Source organism: Aythya ferina (assembly GCF_964211825.1).
Source record: "Aythya ferina genome assembly, chromosome: 6".
In the NCBI taxonomy this organism is placed as follows: domain Eukaryota; kingdom Metazoa; phylum Chordata; class Aves; order Anseriformes; family Anatidae; genus Aythya; species Aythya ferina.
In genome coordinates this window covers 21,743,727-21,759,995 of record NC_140303.1, presented here as the reverse complement: position 1 = coordinate 21,759,995, position 16,269 = coordinate 21,743,727, and the positions used below count along the sequence as shown (strand labels likewise).

The following is a 16,269-nucleotide window of genomic DNA, read 5'->3' as shown; positions in this document are numbered from 1 at the left end:
CTCTTTTTTTTTTTTTTTTTTCCAAACCATCCATGCTAAATTCCGACCTGTAAGAGTATGTACCTATATTTAGCTAGTGAGATTAAGTTGCAGGGGCTTCAGGCAGGGCAAAGCACATTGGTCTGCCTTTTTTACAGACAGACCTTTGGGCAGTCAACAGCTAAAGCTTTCTGCTCCCCCCCCTTTCACGAGCATTCACAAAATGGATTCCCAAAGGGAACTCACTGAAGAACTGAGACTTTACCAATCAACCCTTCTTCAAGATGGCCTCAAGGAACTCCTGGAAGAGAAAAAGTTTATAGATTGCTCCCTAAAAGCTGGTGACAGAAGCCTGCCCTGCCACAGATTGATTCTATCAGCATGTAGCCCTTATTTTCGTGAGTATTTCTTATCTGAGCAAAATGAAGAGAAAAAGAAGGAGGTAGTTCTGGATAATGTTGACCCCAACATCCTGGATATGATTGTCAAATACCTTTATTCAGCAAGTATTGATCTTAATGATTCTAATGTGCAAGATATTTTTGCTTTAGCCAGTCGTTTTCAGATCCCTTCTGTATTCACCGTGTGCGTCTCCTATCTTCAAAAGAGGCTTGCTGTTGGTAATTGTCTGGCCATCCTTCGATTAGGTGTTCTGCTTGATTGCCCAAGACTTGCATTTTCTGCCCGTGATTTTGTCTCAGATCACTTTGTGCAGATCTGCAAAGAAGACGAATTCCTGCAGCTTGCCCCACATGAACTTATCTCAGTTATTTCACCTGACAGCTTAAATGTAGAAAAGGAAGAACTGGTATTTGAAGCGGTAATGAAATGGGTCCGAAAAGACAAGGAGAACAGAGTAAAGAACCTGGGAGAAGTTTTTGACTGTATACGTTTTCGTCTTATGCCAGAAAAGTATTTCAAAGAACATGTTGAGAAGGATGATATAATTAAAAGCAACTCAGATCTTCAGAAAAAAATAAAGATTATTAAGGATGCTTTTGCTGGAAAACTGCCTGACTCTAGCAAAAATAAAGACAAGTCAAACAAAGGGGAAGTAAATGGTGATGTAGGAGATGAAGATTTACTTCCTGGCTATCTAAATGACCTTCCCAGGCATGGTATGTTTGTCAAAGACCTAATTCTTCTGGTTAATGACACTGCCGCAGTAGCTTATGATCCTCTAGAAAATGAATGCTACCTAGCAGCCCTGGCGGAACAGATTCCCAGAAATCATTCCAGTATAGTCACCAAACAAAATCAGGTCTACGTTGTTGGAGGACTGTATGTAGAAGAGGAGAACAAGGATCAGCCTTTCCAGTCATATTTCTTCCAGGTATAAGCTTTATAATTATTGGTGCAGTAACAGGTGCTTGTAAGAGTCACTGAAAAGTACTTGGAGTCTATGCAAGTGAATTGTCTAGTCTCTGGTCAGTGGAGAAAAATTCCTATAGAAAGCTTTTCCTGTCTCATAAAGGTAAGTGAAACCAAGGGACCTGCATCTTCTCTTTCAAGATTAAGTCCATGGTGAGATCTCAGAAAAGATTAACTAGCACTTTATATCCAGGCACTAGCTTTCATTAAAGTCCTGTGTTTTTTTCTGTACAGGTGCCTACACTTTAGACTAAAAATATTATTGTTGAATGTCTTCTGTGAATTTAAGTTCCATGAATGTTGATTACTTAGCTTCTTTAGATACAAATTCTTTTTTTTGTATCTGAAATATTTTTATGACTGTAATAATGTTTGTATTTTAAATGTCACTTTTTTCACTAAAATTCCAAATTTGTTACATTTATGTTTGAAAACATAAATTTGAGGGCATTCCAAAATATGTTATTTATAGGTAGAAGGTTGTTCTCACAAACTGTTGGTGCCAGCAGACTAAATACAAAGTTCCAACTATGAATTCATTTTTTTTCTTGACTTTGTAAATCTGTATAAATTGTAAGTCCCATGACATATTTCAGAAAAGTAGCAGAATTACCATTTGGCACGCTTACATCATAAACTAATTCTATTGTTTTTTTAGCTATCTGGCTATATGTTCTTTGATATTTAAATGATCTTCTAATGAATCATGCAGTATGCTGCTGGCCACAGCTTGTCTTTAGGCACACTGCCCTAAGAGAGTTAAAGTAGGTCCTTTGCCAATATGAAATAAAACAGAGGGATAGGTAGTGACAGAATTTTAAAGCCTTCAGGTATCTAAAAATGCAAATATTAAGTGTTTATAGCACTAAGGCTCACGGTGATTTCACACACAGTGAAAGAGCTGGTTTCAGGAATCTCTTATACCTGTGAGAGGGAAGTCAGTTTGCTAGAGAGGACAGTGTTCATGTCCCTTTGTAGGTGTAAAACATTACTCAGTGAAGTGCAGAACTTGTTACAGATATATTCTTCCAATAGAAATACCACAATGATGTCAATAATGTACATGTATGTAATTTAGAACTGAATAACCAGTCTTAGGCTACTAGAAAGGGGCCCCTGAAAAATTAAACCTCAACATTGACACTAGAAATTGCTGAAATTTTCAAAATCCTACTTCATACGTCTAAACCTATTTCCCCGAATCCTTCTTTCTCACTTGTTGTCTTTAAAACTGCTTGCTGCTGTTACTATGTATAGTTAAAATACTTTTCTGCATTACCTGTGAAGCTGTTGTTCCCTCTAAAATATCAATGTGGACCATACCAACATTCACTTACTATTGTCCCTTTCTCTACCAGTGATGCACCTGTTACTCTGTTACTATAACCTATTGACATTTTGTTTGGTAGCTAGCAGCCAAAGACAAAACCAGGCTGCCAATAGCTCAAAAATGCATGACTAATTTAGTGCCTATCAACAGTACAGATGTCATCTTCGAGACTGATACAATGAACAGGCTGTGACCCGTGATGCGTACATTTTGTCCTCTGAACGCTACCCAGATCTAGCTACAGGGGCAATCCATGGCCATGATCTACATTTTACCATTGCAATAAAATGTCTTGTCCGACAGATTTGTCAGTGGTCTGACAAATCTGGGAGATGCAGTTTACCATGCAGACCTTGACTGTGGAACACACTTCTGGAAAAAGAATTATCTGATCTATGATTAGATTTATTCTGTGGAACAGTTGTTGTTGCATGAATTTCTACTACTTGCCTTTTCTAAATCTTCTGTTGTGATGCTCTTTCAGCTGGACAGCATTGCTGGTGAGTGGGTTGCCCTTCCTCCACTGCCATCAGCCAGGTGTCTCTTTGGGCTGGGAGAGTCAGACAACAAGATCTACGTAATTGCAGGCAAAGACCTTCGCACTGAGGAGTCACTGGATTCAGTCCTGTGCTATGATCCTGTGTATGTTTACAATTTAATTATGCCCACTGAGGACATGTCAATAGCCCATTGTTAATTTAAAGAGCCTAACAGTGATATTCTTCTTGTTCCAGGGCAATAAAATGGGGTGAGATCAAAAAACTACCTATCAAAGTTTACGGCCATGCTACTATCTCAAACAATGGATTGATATATTGTCTTGGTGGAAAAACTGATGATAAGTAAGTCTTTTCGTAATTATTTAGAACATTGTTTGGTTCTTTATAGATTCTGTGTCCTCACTCAGAAAGCAGGGTATCCCTTTCTTGCATCTCTGGGTTAAGGTTGCTTACAATTTGGCAGAAGGCAACACGTTATAGTATACAGAGTATATTTTTCATTATAAGGTAAAATTATGTTTACCTTGTAGTCCCTAACAGTTGTTTTAATCACTTATTTCCAAGGCAAATTCTGAACTGAACGCACACACAGTCATCACAGTTAGTTGTGAGGATATTCTTTAGAAGTATTATTTCTTAACAGACAGAAATGCTTAGGTACCATGGAACTACTTTGTCAGATCTTCAATTTTTTTCACTTGTAAGGCCTGTTATACCTTACTGGGTATAACGTTAAGAAAAATCAAAGTTTTTGCTGCTATTGAGTGTGTGGTGGTAATTTTCCAAGCAAGTGAGTGCTTTACTAAAGCATAGTGACAAGAAGTTGCAGTGGTTATAAAGCTGCAGTACAGATGAAGTTACTGGCTCATTTGCTTTCATTAGAATGAGCTTAGCCGGGCTAAGAGTCCATGTAAAACAATAAAATTTTGAGAAATGATATGAGGCATACCTAGCATAAACTAAAATAAGCTATTGTTTAAAGGAGTGTTCATGTGTTGGCTTTTGGTATGCCTTGAACTTCAACTTGGTGTTGTTCTGGAGTGAAAGTGACTTTTCCAAGCCCAAGTCTTCATGTACAGTATGAAAATCTAGGGTCTAAGCAAATCTGCCTACATTCTCTTTGAATCATTGGGAAGATGGAAAGACCTCTCTTGGTGCTTGATGGAGTTATTTTTCAATGCATTTTTTAATGCATTTTTTCTTCTGGAAGAGAGCAATAGTTAGCGTTTGGTCATCTTAGCTCCTCCCAGTATGAGTCTTGTTAATTTATACAGGTTCAAACTGTCTAATGCACAGCCACTGCTCCTTTTTTCTTCATGTGTTTCAGTATTAGAGCTGTAAAACAACTGAATGTATTTCATAAAGGTGCATAGATCCACGTACATGCATACTTATCTTGAACTACCAAATAAACCTATTCTGATCTTCTCCATCATTAAATTTAGTTAATTCCTGTTGACCCTAACCTTTGGTGTACATTCCGTAAGAGTCCACCTGAGCAGAACGCTCTCAGAAAGGATATTGACTTTGTCCTGTAAGGTACAGTGAAATTACTGCCCTATGGAAGCAGCATTTAACATTTGGTTTAGTTCTGTGGATGATTAGTGCTTTACAGACTTGTAAAAAGTCCATCACTAAATCAGAGAGAAGATCTTATGGAAGAGATATTACATACAAACCCACAAAACCCACCTCAACTAGGTCTCACTTGGAACAAAACAGAAGTTCATTAGAAATGATTTCAGTTTTTCTTTTTTCTCTGCAGGAAATGTACTAATAGAGTATTTGTATACAATCCAAAGAAAGGAGACTGGAGAGACCTGGCTCCAATGAAAGTGGCTCGCTCAATGTTTGGAACAGCTATCCATAAGGGCAAGATTTTCATTGCGGGTGGTGTCACTGAAGAAGGCCTGACTGAATCTGTTGAAGCTTTTGATCTGACCACAAATAAGTAAGTGCAAGCTATTTTTAAGATCAAACTATTTTTAAGCAAATATTCTATCACCTTGGCTTTTAAGATCTTGAGATAGCCACAAAAATATCTGGTGCTGATATTATTCTAACATCAGCACAGCTTTACTATGATAGCTTAAACTTTTAAGTGGTCCTCAATGTACCTTTATTTTAAAGTACTTCAATCATACGTAAACCCATTTGGCTGTGCTGCCTTCACCGTTAAGGTGGAATTGCAGCCATCACCCTCACAACAGAAACTTTAACTTAAACATATACAATCCTAAAGAGACCTACTTAAAGAATTTAACAATATAAAAAATGAATTATGCAAGAAGAAATTCTACAGTTTTGGACTCTACACATTCTATTCAAAGCAAATGAAAGTTAAGGTCATTTTGTCACCATTATGTTTAGCACATTCTTTCTCTTCCATTGTTCAGACACGCAACCTATGGTCAGAAAACATCTGCAGGTTCTTGTCTCAGTTTACTCTGTTTTGTTACTGTCAAGTCATGCGAGTGTAAGAAGAAAAGTAGCCTATTGGTTTTGATGTTGACATTGACAGGCGGTGAGATATCTCTATGTTTTATACATTCATGGGTGTGACTTGGCAGAATATTTGAAATTAAGCCAATGAGCTCTACTTTTTTTTAATTATTATTTTTTATTCTCAAATTATTATGTCTGTGCCACTTGAAATGAAAACTTATATTGGAAACAATAGGGAAAAAATGAGGCATTAGAGGAGACAGATATATTTGTATAAAGCATATTAGTGATGATGAGACCAGGAGACCTGTAAGACTTGGTCTCTAGAAAGAGATGTCATCAGTGTAATTCTGTGGCATTAAGACATGCATTTCTGCATGAAGTTCCTGTGTGGATGAGAAACAAACTCAGTACTGATTGATTCATTTTTTTCTTTTAGTAAACCATTTCACCAAAGTGGAATGGTTTCACTAAGAGGTCCCTTCCAACCCCTACAGTTCTGTGATTCTGTGAAAGTGGTCCACAGCCGCTGCATTTACATTGCCCAGAACTGTATTTTAAGTACATTCAGTTTAGAATATTTGACCTGTATTTGACTTAGGTTTTTCTTTTCATTTCCAGGTGGGAGGTTCTGCCTGAATTTCCCCAAGAGAGAAGTTCCATCAGTTTAGTCACCTTAAGTGGATCTTTGTATGCTATTGGAGGCTTTGCAATGATTCAGCTCGAATCTAAAGAATTTGCACCTAGCGAAGTCACTGACATATGGAAGTAAGTTTAATGTTGATCATACTTTCCTGGTGGAAAGCCCTATTAGCAGTTAGGTTTGTAGACACCGAAGGATAAAATTAATATTATGTTTAACTCTAGAAGTGAACCATATCACAGGTTGTGAAGCACTTACGAACAGTCTGAGTCATGACATTTAGATTCTTTTTTACCATATAGCAAGGATATATGGAAAAAAATAAATTCTGTTGGCAGGTTTAGCCTTTTAAGTGTGCTGTACAAACGTTCTCTGTTTTGTGACATTCTTATGCAGGAAGCATGTATACACAGAGAGGTTCATATATATGTATTATTATTAGTCAAATAAGTAATTGTTCTGAGAAATCAGAAATCTGTATCTCCTAGATTTATTTACCTAAATCACGGTAGCAGTAATGAAACATTGTGCCTCTACTGTGGCTTCAGTTGCTGAGGTGGATACAGGAGTTTTAACTGGCAGAAAGAGAGAAAGGATTACCAGAAAAAAAAAAAAAGAAGAAAAAAAAAAAGAAAAACAAAAACTAAAAAACTTTATATGTAAGAATTTAAAGAAATTCAGCTGGAATGTTTAAGATGAGGAGGCTTTTATAGGAGTAATGAAATATGACACAGGGAAGCAGTGAGCTTCAGGGACCAGGAAAAGGACAACTAACATGCACAAGAACATACTTCTCTTCTAAGAGGACAAAAGCACTTCTCTGTAGCACTGTTCAGCACAAAGCTGCTACAAGCCTTTGCAATGCATGGACTATCCTTTTTTTCACTCATATATAAAAAAAAAATAAAAATGTCAAACTCAAATTTTAAGAAGCTATGTTCTGACCTTATTTTGTTAAATGCAGGTATGATGATGAAAAGAAGGAATGGATTGGCATACTCAAAGAGATTCGATATGCTACTGGAGCTTCCTGTCTGGCTACACGCTTAAATCTCTTCAAGCTATCAAAACTGTAAACAAAGTGATGGAAAATGGGATATGGCGAGGGAGTTTAGATAGGCTCTTCTGGTTTTGTTGCATGAAAATATCCCCAAATTGTTCAGAGTTTTGTAGCAGCATACTAGTTATTCTCCTAACTGTTAAACAGTTAATCTGTCTATCCAAGTCTTAAGATATATACTAGCTAATCAACAAGAGGTGAATATTTGTTAACCTTTAAAATCCTGAAGAATTAAAATTGATTAGAATAAATGAAGATTTCTAAGAGAACTCTGTTTTTCCACTCAGTGGAAAATAAAACTAGTTGCATATCCTTACACTCAGTCCAGGATAGTGACGACTTAGTCCCCAGACAATGCTCAAGAATGAATTAACTGTTAAATTAAGAATAAAATTAGCTACATTGTACTAACTGGCTGTTTGCACAGCCTGATTTCTCTCTTTAGCAGTATATGTAAATCCTGCATTCTTCAGCCATATATTGAGAATATTTTCATTAGAGCCTTCTAAAAATAATTAATTTACCCTGAAATTAAAACACATATTGAAAACAAAAGTATATTATGTGGCTCAAGAAATACCGACCTCAGCCAACGCTGTACTAGTAGCCAGCCGTGAGGAAAGAGAGAAAAGTTTACAAGGTTAATAGCTTTGCAGTTTCACGTATTATATTTTGGCTTCTGGTAACAGGGATTTTCCACTTTTTTATGCTTTTGTATTTATTTCTAAAGCAAGTATTTTATGGAAGGTTTCCTCAGAGATCTGAGGCCATTAACAAGCATTCATGAAAAGTCCCAGAACAACTGATCATCTGCAAGCACTTATGACATGGAGGACTTTTCCACCTAATAAAGAATTGATGTATTTTGATGTTTAAGCATTTAACTAGTAACAATTAAATTTTAAGACTCTAAAAATATCAGTGGTGCCTCTTTTAATAATCAGCTCATCATTACTATCATATTGACCGGATACCGGTTATAGCCTTTGCCCTGATCAGAGCACTCAGTTTTGCTGAAGTAGAACATGCCTGCCATTTTTAAAAAATCTCTTCAAAAGATATCTCCATTGAGTAAAGCGGATATCATAACACTCAAGCAATGTAATTTCAACTGATGTAGGAGGAAAACTGGAAATGAGGCCCACTACACCTGACTGAATGGTAATTGTAACTATTGCCTTCCTAGGAGAGAGGGGTAAACACATGGGAAAGGCACAGCCATCACAGCTCATTTCAGCATGTTACTGTACATGGGTACATAATCTGTGGGACATCTTTTCTGTTTTTCCTTTAAGTCCTCAGCTTTTCAGCTGCTCTTAAAATCTTCTCCTCGACTCCAGTTAAATCACCAGTTTAGAGCAGCCTATCTGATCTAAAACTCGCAGATTTATTTTAGAAAGAAAATGACTGCAAAGGATCAAAAGCAGCACATTTTATCAAAATACTTGTTTTATATTTTACTTCTTCTAAATGCACTTTCTGAATCCACTGATTGCGAGTTTCAATCATCTCCCCATTGTGAATAGTACTAAATTTATCTATACATAACTCAAACATACCTGAAATGCAGGGTCCAGCCTAAGCACATGACTATCCATGACTGATCACTCCAGCTACAGCCACTTCTACCTTTTTACACTGCATAGTTGCTACTTGAAGACCACCTGTATGGAAGCAGGGTATAAGACAGCCCTCTGACTTGAAGCCCACCTTCTGATATCCTAACATATATTGATGATTATTTTCTCAATTTTACACAAAATAGAATATACAGATAGTCTGTATGCTGTGCCTTCAATGACATTTCCTTAAAGCACTTTTACAGAACAGACCCTTGGAGCCTTTTTCAGTTCGATCAGAAGCACCATCACCAACCACAAGCAGACAATTTACTAGTATTTTCAGTCATCCCACACATGAGGACTGCCTCAGGTGGAGAACACCTTGCAACTTATATCAATTCTGTCCCTTTTTCCTGGATTTTCATCAGCACATTGATTTGGATTGAGTCAATTAAAACATATTCCTCTCCTGCTACTGAGGTTTAAAAAAAAGTGACTGCCAGGTGCACAGTGGTCAATTCAGAAATGTAGTTGCTTACCTCTGCCAGCCTTCAAACAATGTGGTAAAAAGACTGCTTGTACAAAAAATGCAAGAAAACATACAAATATTGTGTGTGTCTGTGAAAGAGGCAGGGCACAACTTGCTGTCCTTGTGAGGTAGCAGGAAGTGTAGTCACAACAGCTGCTTCTGAAAATGGGCCCATTTGCCATAGTGTAACCAGTCTACAGTTTATTACTTTACAATGAACACTCTCCTGGCTATTCTACTTTTTTCCTTCTACATTTCAGTATCTTATGCCACCTGACAAAACCCAGGCTCAGTGTGATCACAGGAAGCCTGATAACTGGCAGATGGTTTTGAAACACCAGAAATAAAACAGTGTTTTTCACCACCAATAACCAAGGTAGTATTTATGACTCTCTAAAGACTTTTCTTGGTCTTGATTCTTGGTTTCATTTTCAGCCTAATTTTGCTCTTTTATGCATTGCATTATTTCCAGAATATGTTTAGACAGTTTAATTTTGTTATCATTAGTGAGGGCTAGTCCAATGAACAAGGCCATAAAAATTTTCATGAATTATCCAGTCACTAGTAAGTACCTATGTCTGGAAAAAAAGCATTATTTCCTCCTGATCTTGTGTAAATATCTCAGTTATCCCTTTCAAGTTACACTGAACTGAAGTGCAGATGTTTCCAGAGTCTAGGTGGCTGCCAGATCTCTAGAACTACTTTACCTTTCAGGTATGTGAAGGTGTTCCAGAAGGCTTAAGCCGTTACTTCTTGTGCGCACACCACATCACAGGGTAGAAAAAGCAAGCAGCTGGGAGGTTCCTCACCACACAACACCCTCCCCTGACAGTCACCCATGTTCTCTCTGTTCTAGAAGATGAAAACAGAATGGCTGTAATTGCAGTCCTATTGCTGTAATAGCAGTCCTATTCTTAGTAAATCTGCATTTCAGTTTCTTGGTTTCACAGTACAGAGAATCTCTGTTTGATCTCTATTGCTCATCCTGTCACAAGCTGGAGGACAGACATAGTTTCCACTATGTCTGCTGCCTCCTCTCTTACATTCACAATACTTCCAGCTTTTTCTTTAGACAGTTTCATATCTGACCAATCTCTGTGCTATTTATTTAGGAGGCAATAACGAATTTTTATGGCAAAACTGTCACAGACCCATGTACTTGATACAGCTTCCACCAAGGGGAGATTTTAAGCATCCTTATCATATCTTTGTGGCACATTGTGACCTGCCTTTTATACTGTAACAAATTTTGGATTTGGTCTCATTATACCCAATACCCAATGGGAAGCCTTGGTCCAGCTACCTCACAGTTTTTGGAAAGTAAGTATTCCAATGTTATGAGAAGTTGAATAGAATATAAAGTGTTTGTACAAAAAATACTTTTTATTATGTCTTCGACATCACTGTGTTTCATATAGACACCTTCTCAGATACTCTAGCTGTTCACCTTTTGTAGACAAAACCATAGAATTCCATTCAAAGTGAGGAATCTGTAGAACAAAGTCACAAAAACTTAGTGTTAATGTTGCCTGATACAAACCACACACCACAAACCACATACCATCTTACAGCAAAGATAAGGCTCTCTGATGCCTGTTGTTCTCCACCTTAACATATTTTATCATCTGTGTCCTAAGAGCTAGGTTTATTCTAGATACTGAAAAAAAAAATTCTTCTTTATGCAAGTAGAGTCAGTTTGCTTTCAAAAAGCAGCAACAGTTGCAGAGATATGAAGCAGGTACCCACACAATACAGGCTATGACTACTCCATTACACCATCTCCCACTTTCCATATTTTGAAACCCAAACTGAGAGAAAAATCCCAGGTCATCATAGTTTGCAACGTTAACGCATCAACCTGGGTGGTATGTCAGCAGGCTAACATATACTGTCAGGCAATAGGAGAAAGGATGTTTGTCATGTTGACAGAAAGAAGAAAACCTTAAGCTTACACGAGGGTTCTAATTAAAGTTAGAGTAGGTAACACAGTAATTATATATACTGGAGAATCTGCATTCATGAACCTCCATTACCTAAATGTATCTATGCTTATGAGTGAGAATAAACTCTGGTCACTAGTCTTTGTAGTCACAGTACTACCACTCCACCAGACAGCCAACATCCATGACCCACATGTGAGTTGCCATAACTGATTCTGTGTGGGTCTATGAGCGTATGTTCAACTTTTTCTCATGCAAAAATCTTTGGTGTATTGAACTGAAATTTCCATTTTAACTTTTTTTCTTTACTCAGGCTACGTTGAGATTGCTAGTTTGCCTGCAGTAAGGTAAGGCTAAGACTTTTTAACTTCATCCTTGCTTCAGGTGCTTTCAGAGAAGGTGCAAGTTCTATAAAGTCTATAAACAGCTCAAAATTTCACCCCTAAATTAAAGAATGGTTCTCACCCAGTAGGTGTTTTTAACTATTAGAGGAAAACTACCTTTAAATCTGTTGTAAGGAAAATGTATCAATCTGCACTACAGGTACAATTCAATAGAAGACACAGAATATTATTGACTGCTCACCTGAATGACCCGGTACCCCAGCATTTCCAGGTGTCGTTTTTTCACTGCAGCTTCTCCTTTCAGGTGATGTGAACCTTTGATAAAAGCTTTTGAATCAAGAAGTTCCAAAGCAATTCTGCAAACAACAAAATTGTGGATTTACTTTCAGGTTCCACCTGAATACCAAGACGTGGTATTTCTAGCTCAGTTGATATTTGCAGTAAGACCATTACTAGATAAACCTAGCAATTCACAGAAAAAGAAAATTAAACAACTTCCTGAAACTAGACAAAACATTTTCCTTACATTTATCTAGCCATACTGGAACTTCACATCACTTTGAAAAAGCATTTCTTTCTTGCATCTGTTTTGTTCAAATGGCAAAACCAGCACCCAACATGTTCAAGGCTTACATTCAAAGAGGTGGGAGGAAATCAGTATTCTAATCTCATAAAATACAAAGGTCAAGAATGTACCTGAGTAATCAAAAATCTAAAATGTCAAAAATCTACCCAAGTGTACTGGGTTTGGCTGAGACAGAATTAATATTCTTCATAACATCCTCTATGTTGCCATATTTTTGACTAGTGATCAAAACAGTGTTGATAAATCTACACCCATTTTTTTGCTGTTGCTAAACAGTCCTTGCATAGCATCAAGGCCTTCTGTTTCTCACTCTGCCCCCACAGGGTGTAGGCTGGGGTTGGCAAGAGGCTGGGAGGGGGCCCACCTGGGACAGCTGACTTCAACTGGCCAAAGTGATATTCCACACCACATAACTTCATGCCCACAATAAGATGAGGAGTTTTTCCAAAGTAGTCAAAGCTTGATCTGCTGGTGGTGAGTGACTGCATTTGCAACGCTTGATTTCTGTTCCTTTTTTTTTTCCCCTTCAGTTCTTAATCTATATTTATATTGACTGAATATATATATTTTTTCTCACTTTCATCCTCCAGATTCTGTTCCCCATCCCACCCGAGGGGCAGTGAGCGAGCAAGTGGGTAGAAACTTACCTGCTGGCTGGGGCCAACCCACCACACCTAGGAAGGGTAAAGCTTTGGGAAAAGGAACAGAAAAATAAACAGCCCAGGGATTCCACCAACTATTTAGGACAAAACCATCAGAAACCTGGACTAAACTTGACCTAAGCTGGGAAGAACTCATATAAGAATTCCAGGCACTAACCTCTGAGCCCCTGGTGGCAGAGCCTTTCTCTCTTCAACCTTGATGTCACATCTCCAGTGTATTCCCTCCAAAGCACCCAGAAGTATATTCTGAGCCATATAGGAAAGAGGCTTTTTATTTTTATCCAGAATGCACTCAAAATCTGTGAGAAAACACAACTCTGTTTAGGAGTCTGAAAAAAGAAACATAATTTGATCAGTATAGTGTTTACATTCAGAAAAACTAAGTGACAATCATAATTCGCAGTATCCAACGTTTGTATCTGTATTACATAACATTTTTTAAAAGTGTGTTTTGTACTAACTGCCAAAACAGCAGTTTCTTCTTTGCAGTATCTTGTGGCCTTAGAATCCACAGCCCCAGGGGCTTCCTAACTTTGGTGATAATAGTGGTATCAGCAGTCTCCATAGCAATCCTTAAAGGAGTAAAATTCTCACCTATTTCATAGTAGTATGGTGTGAGAACAGACACTCTTGTATAATGGCTCCCTCCTAAGATCTCTGCCAGCATTTTGTGAATGTGCTGTCGCAGTGGATTTATTCGGCTCCTACCTGTAATGACAAAATAAAGAATTCACATATCAAAATGCACAACAACCAACATTTTGAAATAGAATTTTGTGAAACTGCATTTTTAACAGTCAGCCCACTGAATTGAAGAAGCTTTTACACTGTTCCCTGGTGTTATTCCATCATAACTCAGAGATCATATCACCACATTTTGGGAGGAAAGTGACAGGTGCCTACTAATGTACTAGGTGCACAAATTGCAAATCCAGACTTTCCATCCTGAGTTTTCCCACTCACATTCAACAAACACTTTGGCTTCTGGTTTGAGCGGTTCTCAGGTTTCGCTTTTACTTGTTTTTAATCTTGCTTAGACCATTAAATAAGCATTTAGAGCTTATTATAGACTATATATATACTCTATATATTATAGAGTTAGACCATTAAATAAACATTTACTGATTTTGCATCTCTTATGGGGATACCCCACTATCTGTCACTGCTCTACCTATTTCAGATTGTTTAATGCCTTGCTCCATTAAATATCTTCAGTCTCATAGGTAACGCAGACAAGTTTGCAAAGTAGATCTCTCCTTAAGAATTAATAGAGGAGATACTGGATTTACATTGGCTATACTTTCCGAAATGGTCACTGTTCTTGAAGATCTCAGCTCCTACATCTGTGAAGCTGAACACTTAACATCTCTCAGCCTTGATGGACCTCGATTCTTCTGAGGAAGATGACAGCAGTGAGTTTAAAAAGAAGTAGCAAAAATGCTCACCCTAAGAGATCTAAGTCAAATGTTCATCCTCCTAAGTGAAGTAGGGATCAGTGATGCATTCTGAAAACACAGCATCTCCTCTAGTAGACAATCCTGATGATCCTGTTCCTGCTTCATTCCCTATGTCATATATACCAACTCTGTGTATATAAATTGTATTTCTTAGGTATAAATATCCCCTCTTAAGTACATTAATATGCTCACACTTTTCAAGAACACACCCTTGGTGGATAATGGGAGTGTGCCTTTCTGAGCTTCTATTGTGTGCTATTGTCAGCAGGAAAGTTTTAGAACAAGTGCCTAGCAGACTGTTGAAAACAGATTATTACAAGGGCAGTTTTTCCCCTCCTAAATTTCTTACCTGTATAAAAGATGTGGTGGCAATAGTGCTCATGAAACCAAGGGATGTGAAACTCCGGGCATTCCAGACAGACTGCTCTGTTCAGTTTCATAAGGCGTGAGCGGACCCTCTGCTTTAAGGTATCAGACAGGACTAAATTAAAGTTAAAAAAAAGCTGTGAACTGAAGAGGGAAAAACCCATTACATTTTACTAGCTGGCTACCTCTGAATTATTTACTAAATAAATATCCATGCACTATATCCATGCACTGTAGTATTTATAATATTCGTGCCACAAAATTTTAAAAGCTTCTCAAAAATCCTTTAAAGAAAAACGAAAAGTAAATGTTGTTTGATATTAAGAAGAATAGCATAATAGAAAGTAGCAATTTAAACTCTCTCATCATTTAACTTTTAGTTAGGTGGTGGATGACAAAATGTCAGTAGTGCATCTATAGCAAACAATGACAGGAAACAGTCAAACACTCAGTCTCTTACTAAGGGAGAAGAAACCAATGCGACTCATTTCTTACAGGTAAGAATTCCACATTATTTCTTGACCTTTGGACTCTGGCTCTTTCTTGCAATACTACTACATTCAGGTAATTTTATTCCCAATAAAATTGAATATACTGATTGCAATAAATTGACTATAAAATTTGTTTGGATTAACCCTCATCTGGCAGCAGCATCTGTAATATATATCAGTATTTTAAAACAAAGCACAGATTTTTGTTCATTCCTTCCCTTCTAGCCTTCAAATACTGACTAGATTACATAGAGGGTTTTCTCCAGTACATCAAATGATTTAAAGAATAAGTCTACTTCTGAAGTCATATATATGTCCACAATTTCATTTTATGTCAAACACTACACAACCAAATTCATCCGAGTTAGATATTTACCTTCAAGTTGAGCATCCAATTTGCTTAGGAAAGAAACATTAAATATTGTCTTTATCAGAGCTGGAGGAAAATAACCAGCCACTGCCAAAACATGACCAAGCAGCACCAAGTGGTGAGTTTCAAAACAACCTTTAAAAGCCAAACGGAAATCCATGTTAACACAACATACCATAGAAAGGACTTGCAATGTTCTCCTGCATCTCAACTCATCCAAGTTTCTGTCTTAACATATTAAATGAACACATATCCAGATGAAGGGGTACCTCTGCTAACTGCACCAAAGTGTAAGGTAACACTTGCCATTTCTTTGCAGGAGGAAACAACTCCGTCTTAAAAAGGCAACTCCACAACATTTCAGTAGCTAACAATTTTTTGCACTTCCATTAGGCTGTATTATCAAACAAAAAAGAAAAAAATTGAGTGGCCATACATTTTCCCCTACAACTTAGTCACCTCTTTGTGATGAACTATAAACATGTCCTGTCTTCATCTAATGTTTCCTTGGGGAGTGCCAAAACAATTAATTCCAATACCTGCATAGTACATTAATCAGACTTTTCATTTGTTTTACACTATGCTCAGGATACTTCGCTATTCCCTTATTAACAGCATTTTTTAAAGGATGAAA

General features: G+C 37.4%; 2 protein-coding genes across 19 annotated transcripts in view; one reads left to right on the top strand and one right to left on the bottom strand.

Moving 5' to 3' along the window:
* FASTKD1 (FAST kinase domains 1) overlaps window positions 1–16,269 on the bottom strand; it is a 33,663-nt gene that overhangs the window by 3,359 nt on the left and 14,035 nt on the right. For 14 of the 18 annotated variants that reach the window (XM_084523337.1, XM_084523343.1, XM_084523353.1 and 11 more), the window contains 8 exons: window positions 15,642–15,770; window positions 14,758–14,889; window positions 13,546–13,659; window positions 13,109–13,250; window positions 11,945–12,059; window positions 10,867–10,909; window positions 10,127–10,266; window positions 8,888–8,992 (listed from right to left, as the gene is read on the bottom strand). In XM_084523337.1, coding sequence (XP_084379463.1) covers window positions 10,166–10,266; window positions 10,867–10,909; window positions 11,945–12,059; window positions 13,109–13,250; window positions 13,546–13,659; window positions 14,758–14,889; window positions 15,642–15,770 — 776 coding nt within the window. In that variant the 3' untranslated portion in view covers window positions 8,888–8,992; window positions 10,127–10,165. Of the gene's footprint in view, window positions 1–8,887; window positions 8,993–10,126; window positions 10,272–10,781; window positions 10,910–11,944; window positions 12,060–13,108; window positions 13,251–13,545; window positions 13,660–14,757; window positions 14,890–15,641; window positions 15,771–16,269 lie in introns of those variants that run through there. The other 4 variants (XM_084523348.1, XM_084523350.1, XM_084523341.1 and 1 more) reach the window with 3 other exon arrangements.
* KLHL41 (kelch like family member 41) lies at window positions 14–8,244 on the top strand. The gene is made up of 6 exons (XM_084523355.1): window positions 14–1,312; window positions 3,165–3,322; window positions 3,415–3,522; window positions 4,946–5,131; window positions 6,247–6,393; window positions 7,233–8,244. The coding sequence occupies exons 1-6, from the start codon at window positions 203–205 to the stop codon at window positions 7,342–7,344; spliced, it is 1,821 nt and encodes a 606-aa protein (XP_084379481.1). The 5' UTR covers window positions 14–202; the 3' UTR covers window positions 7,345–8,244.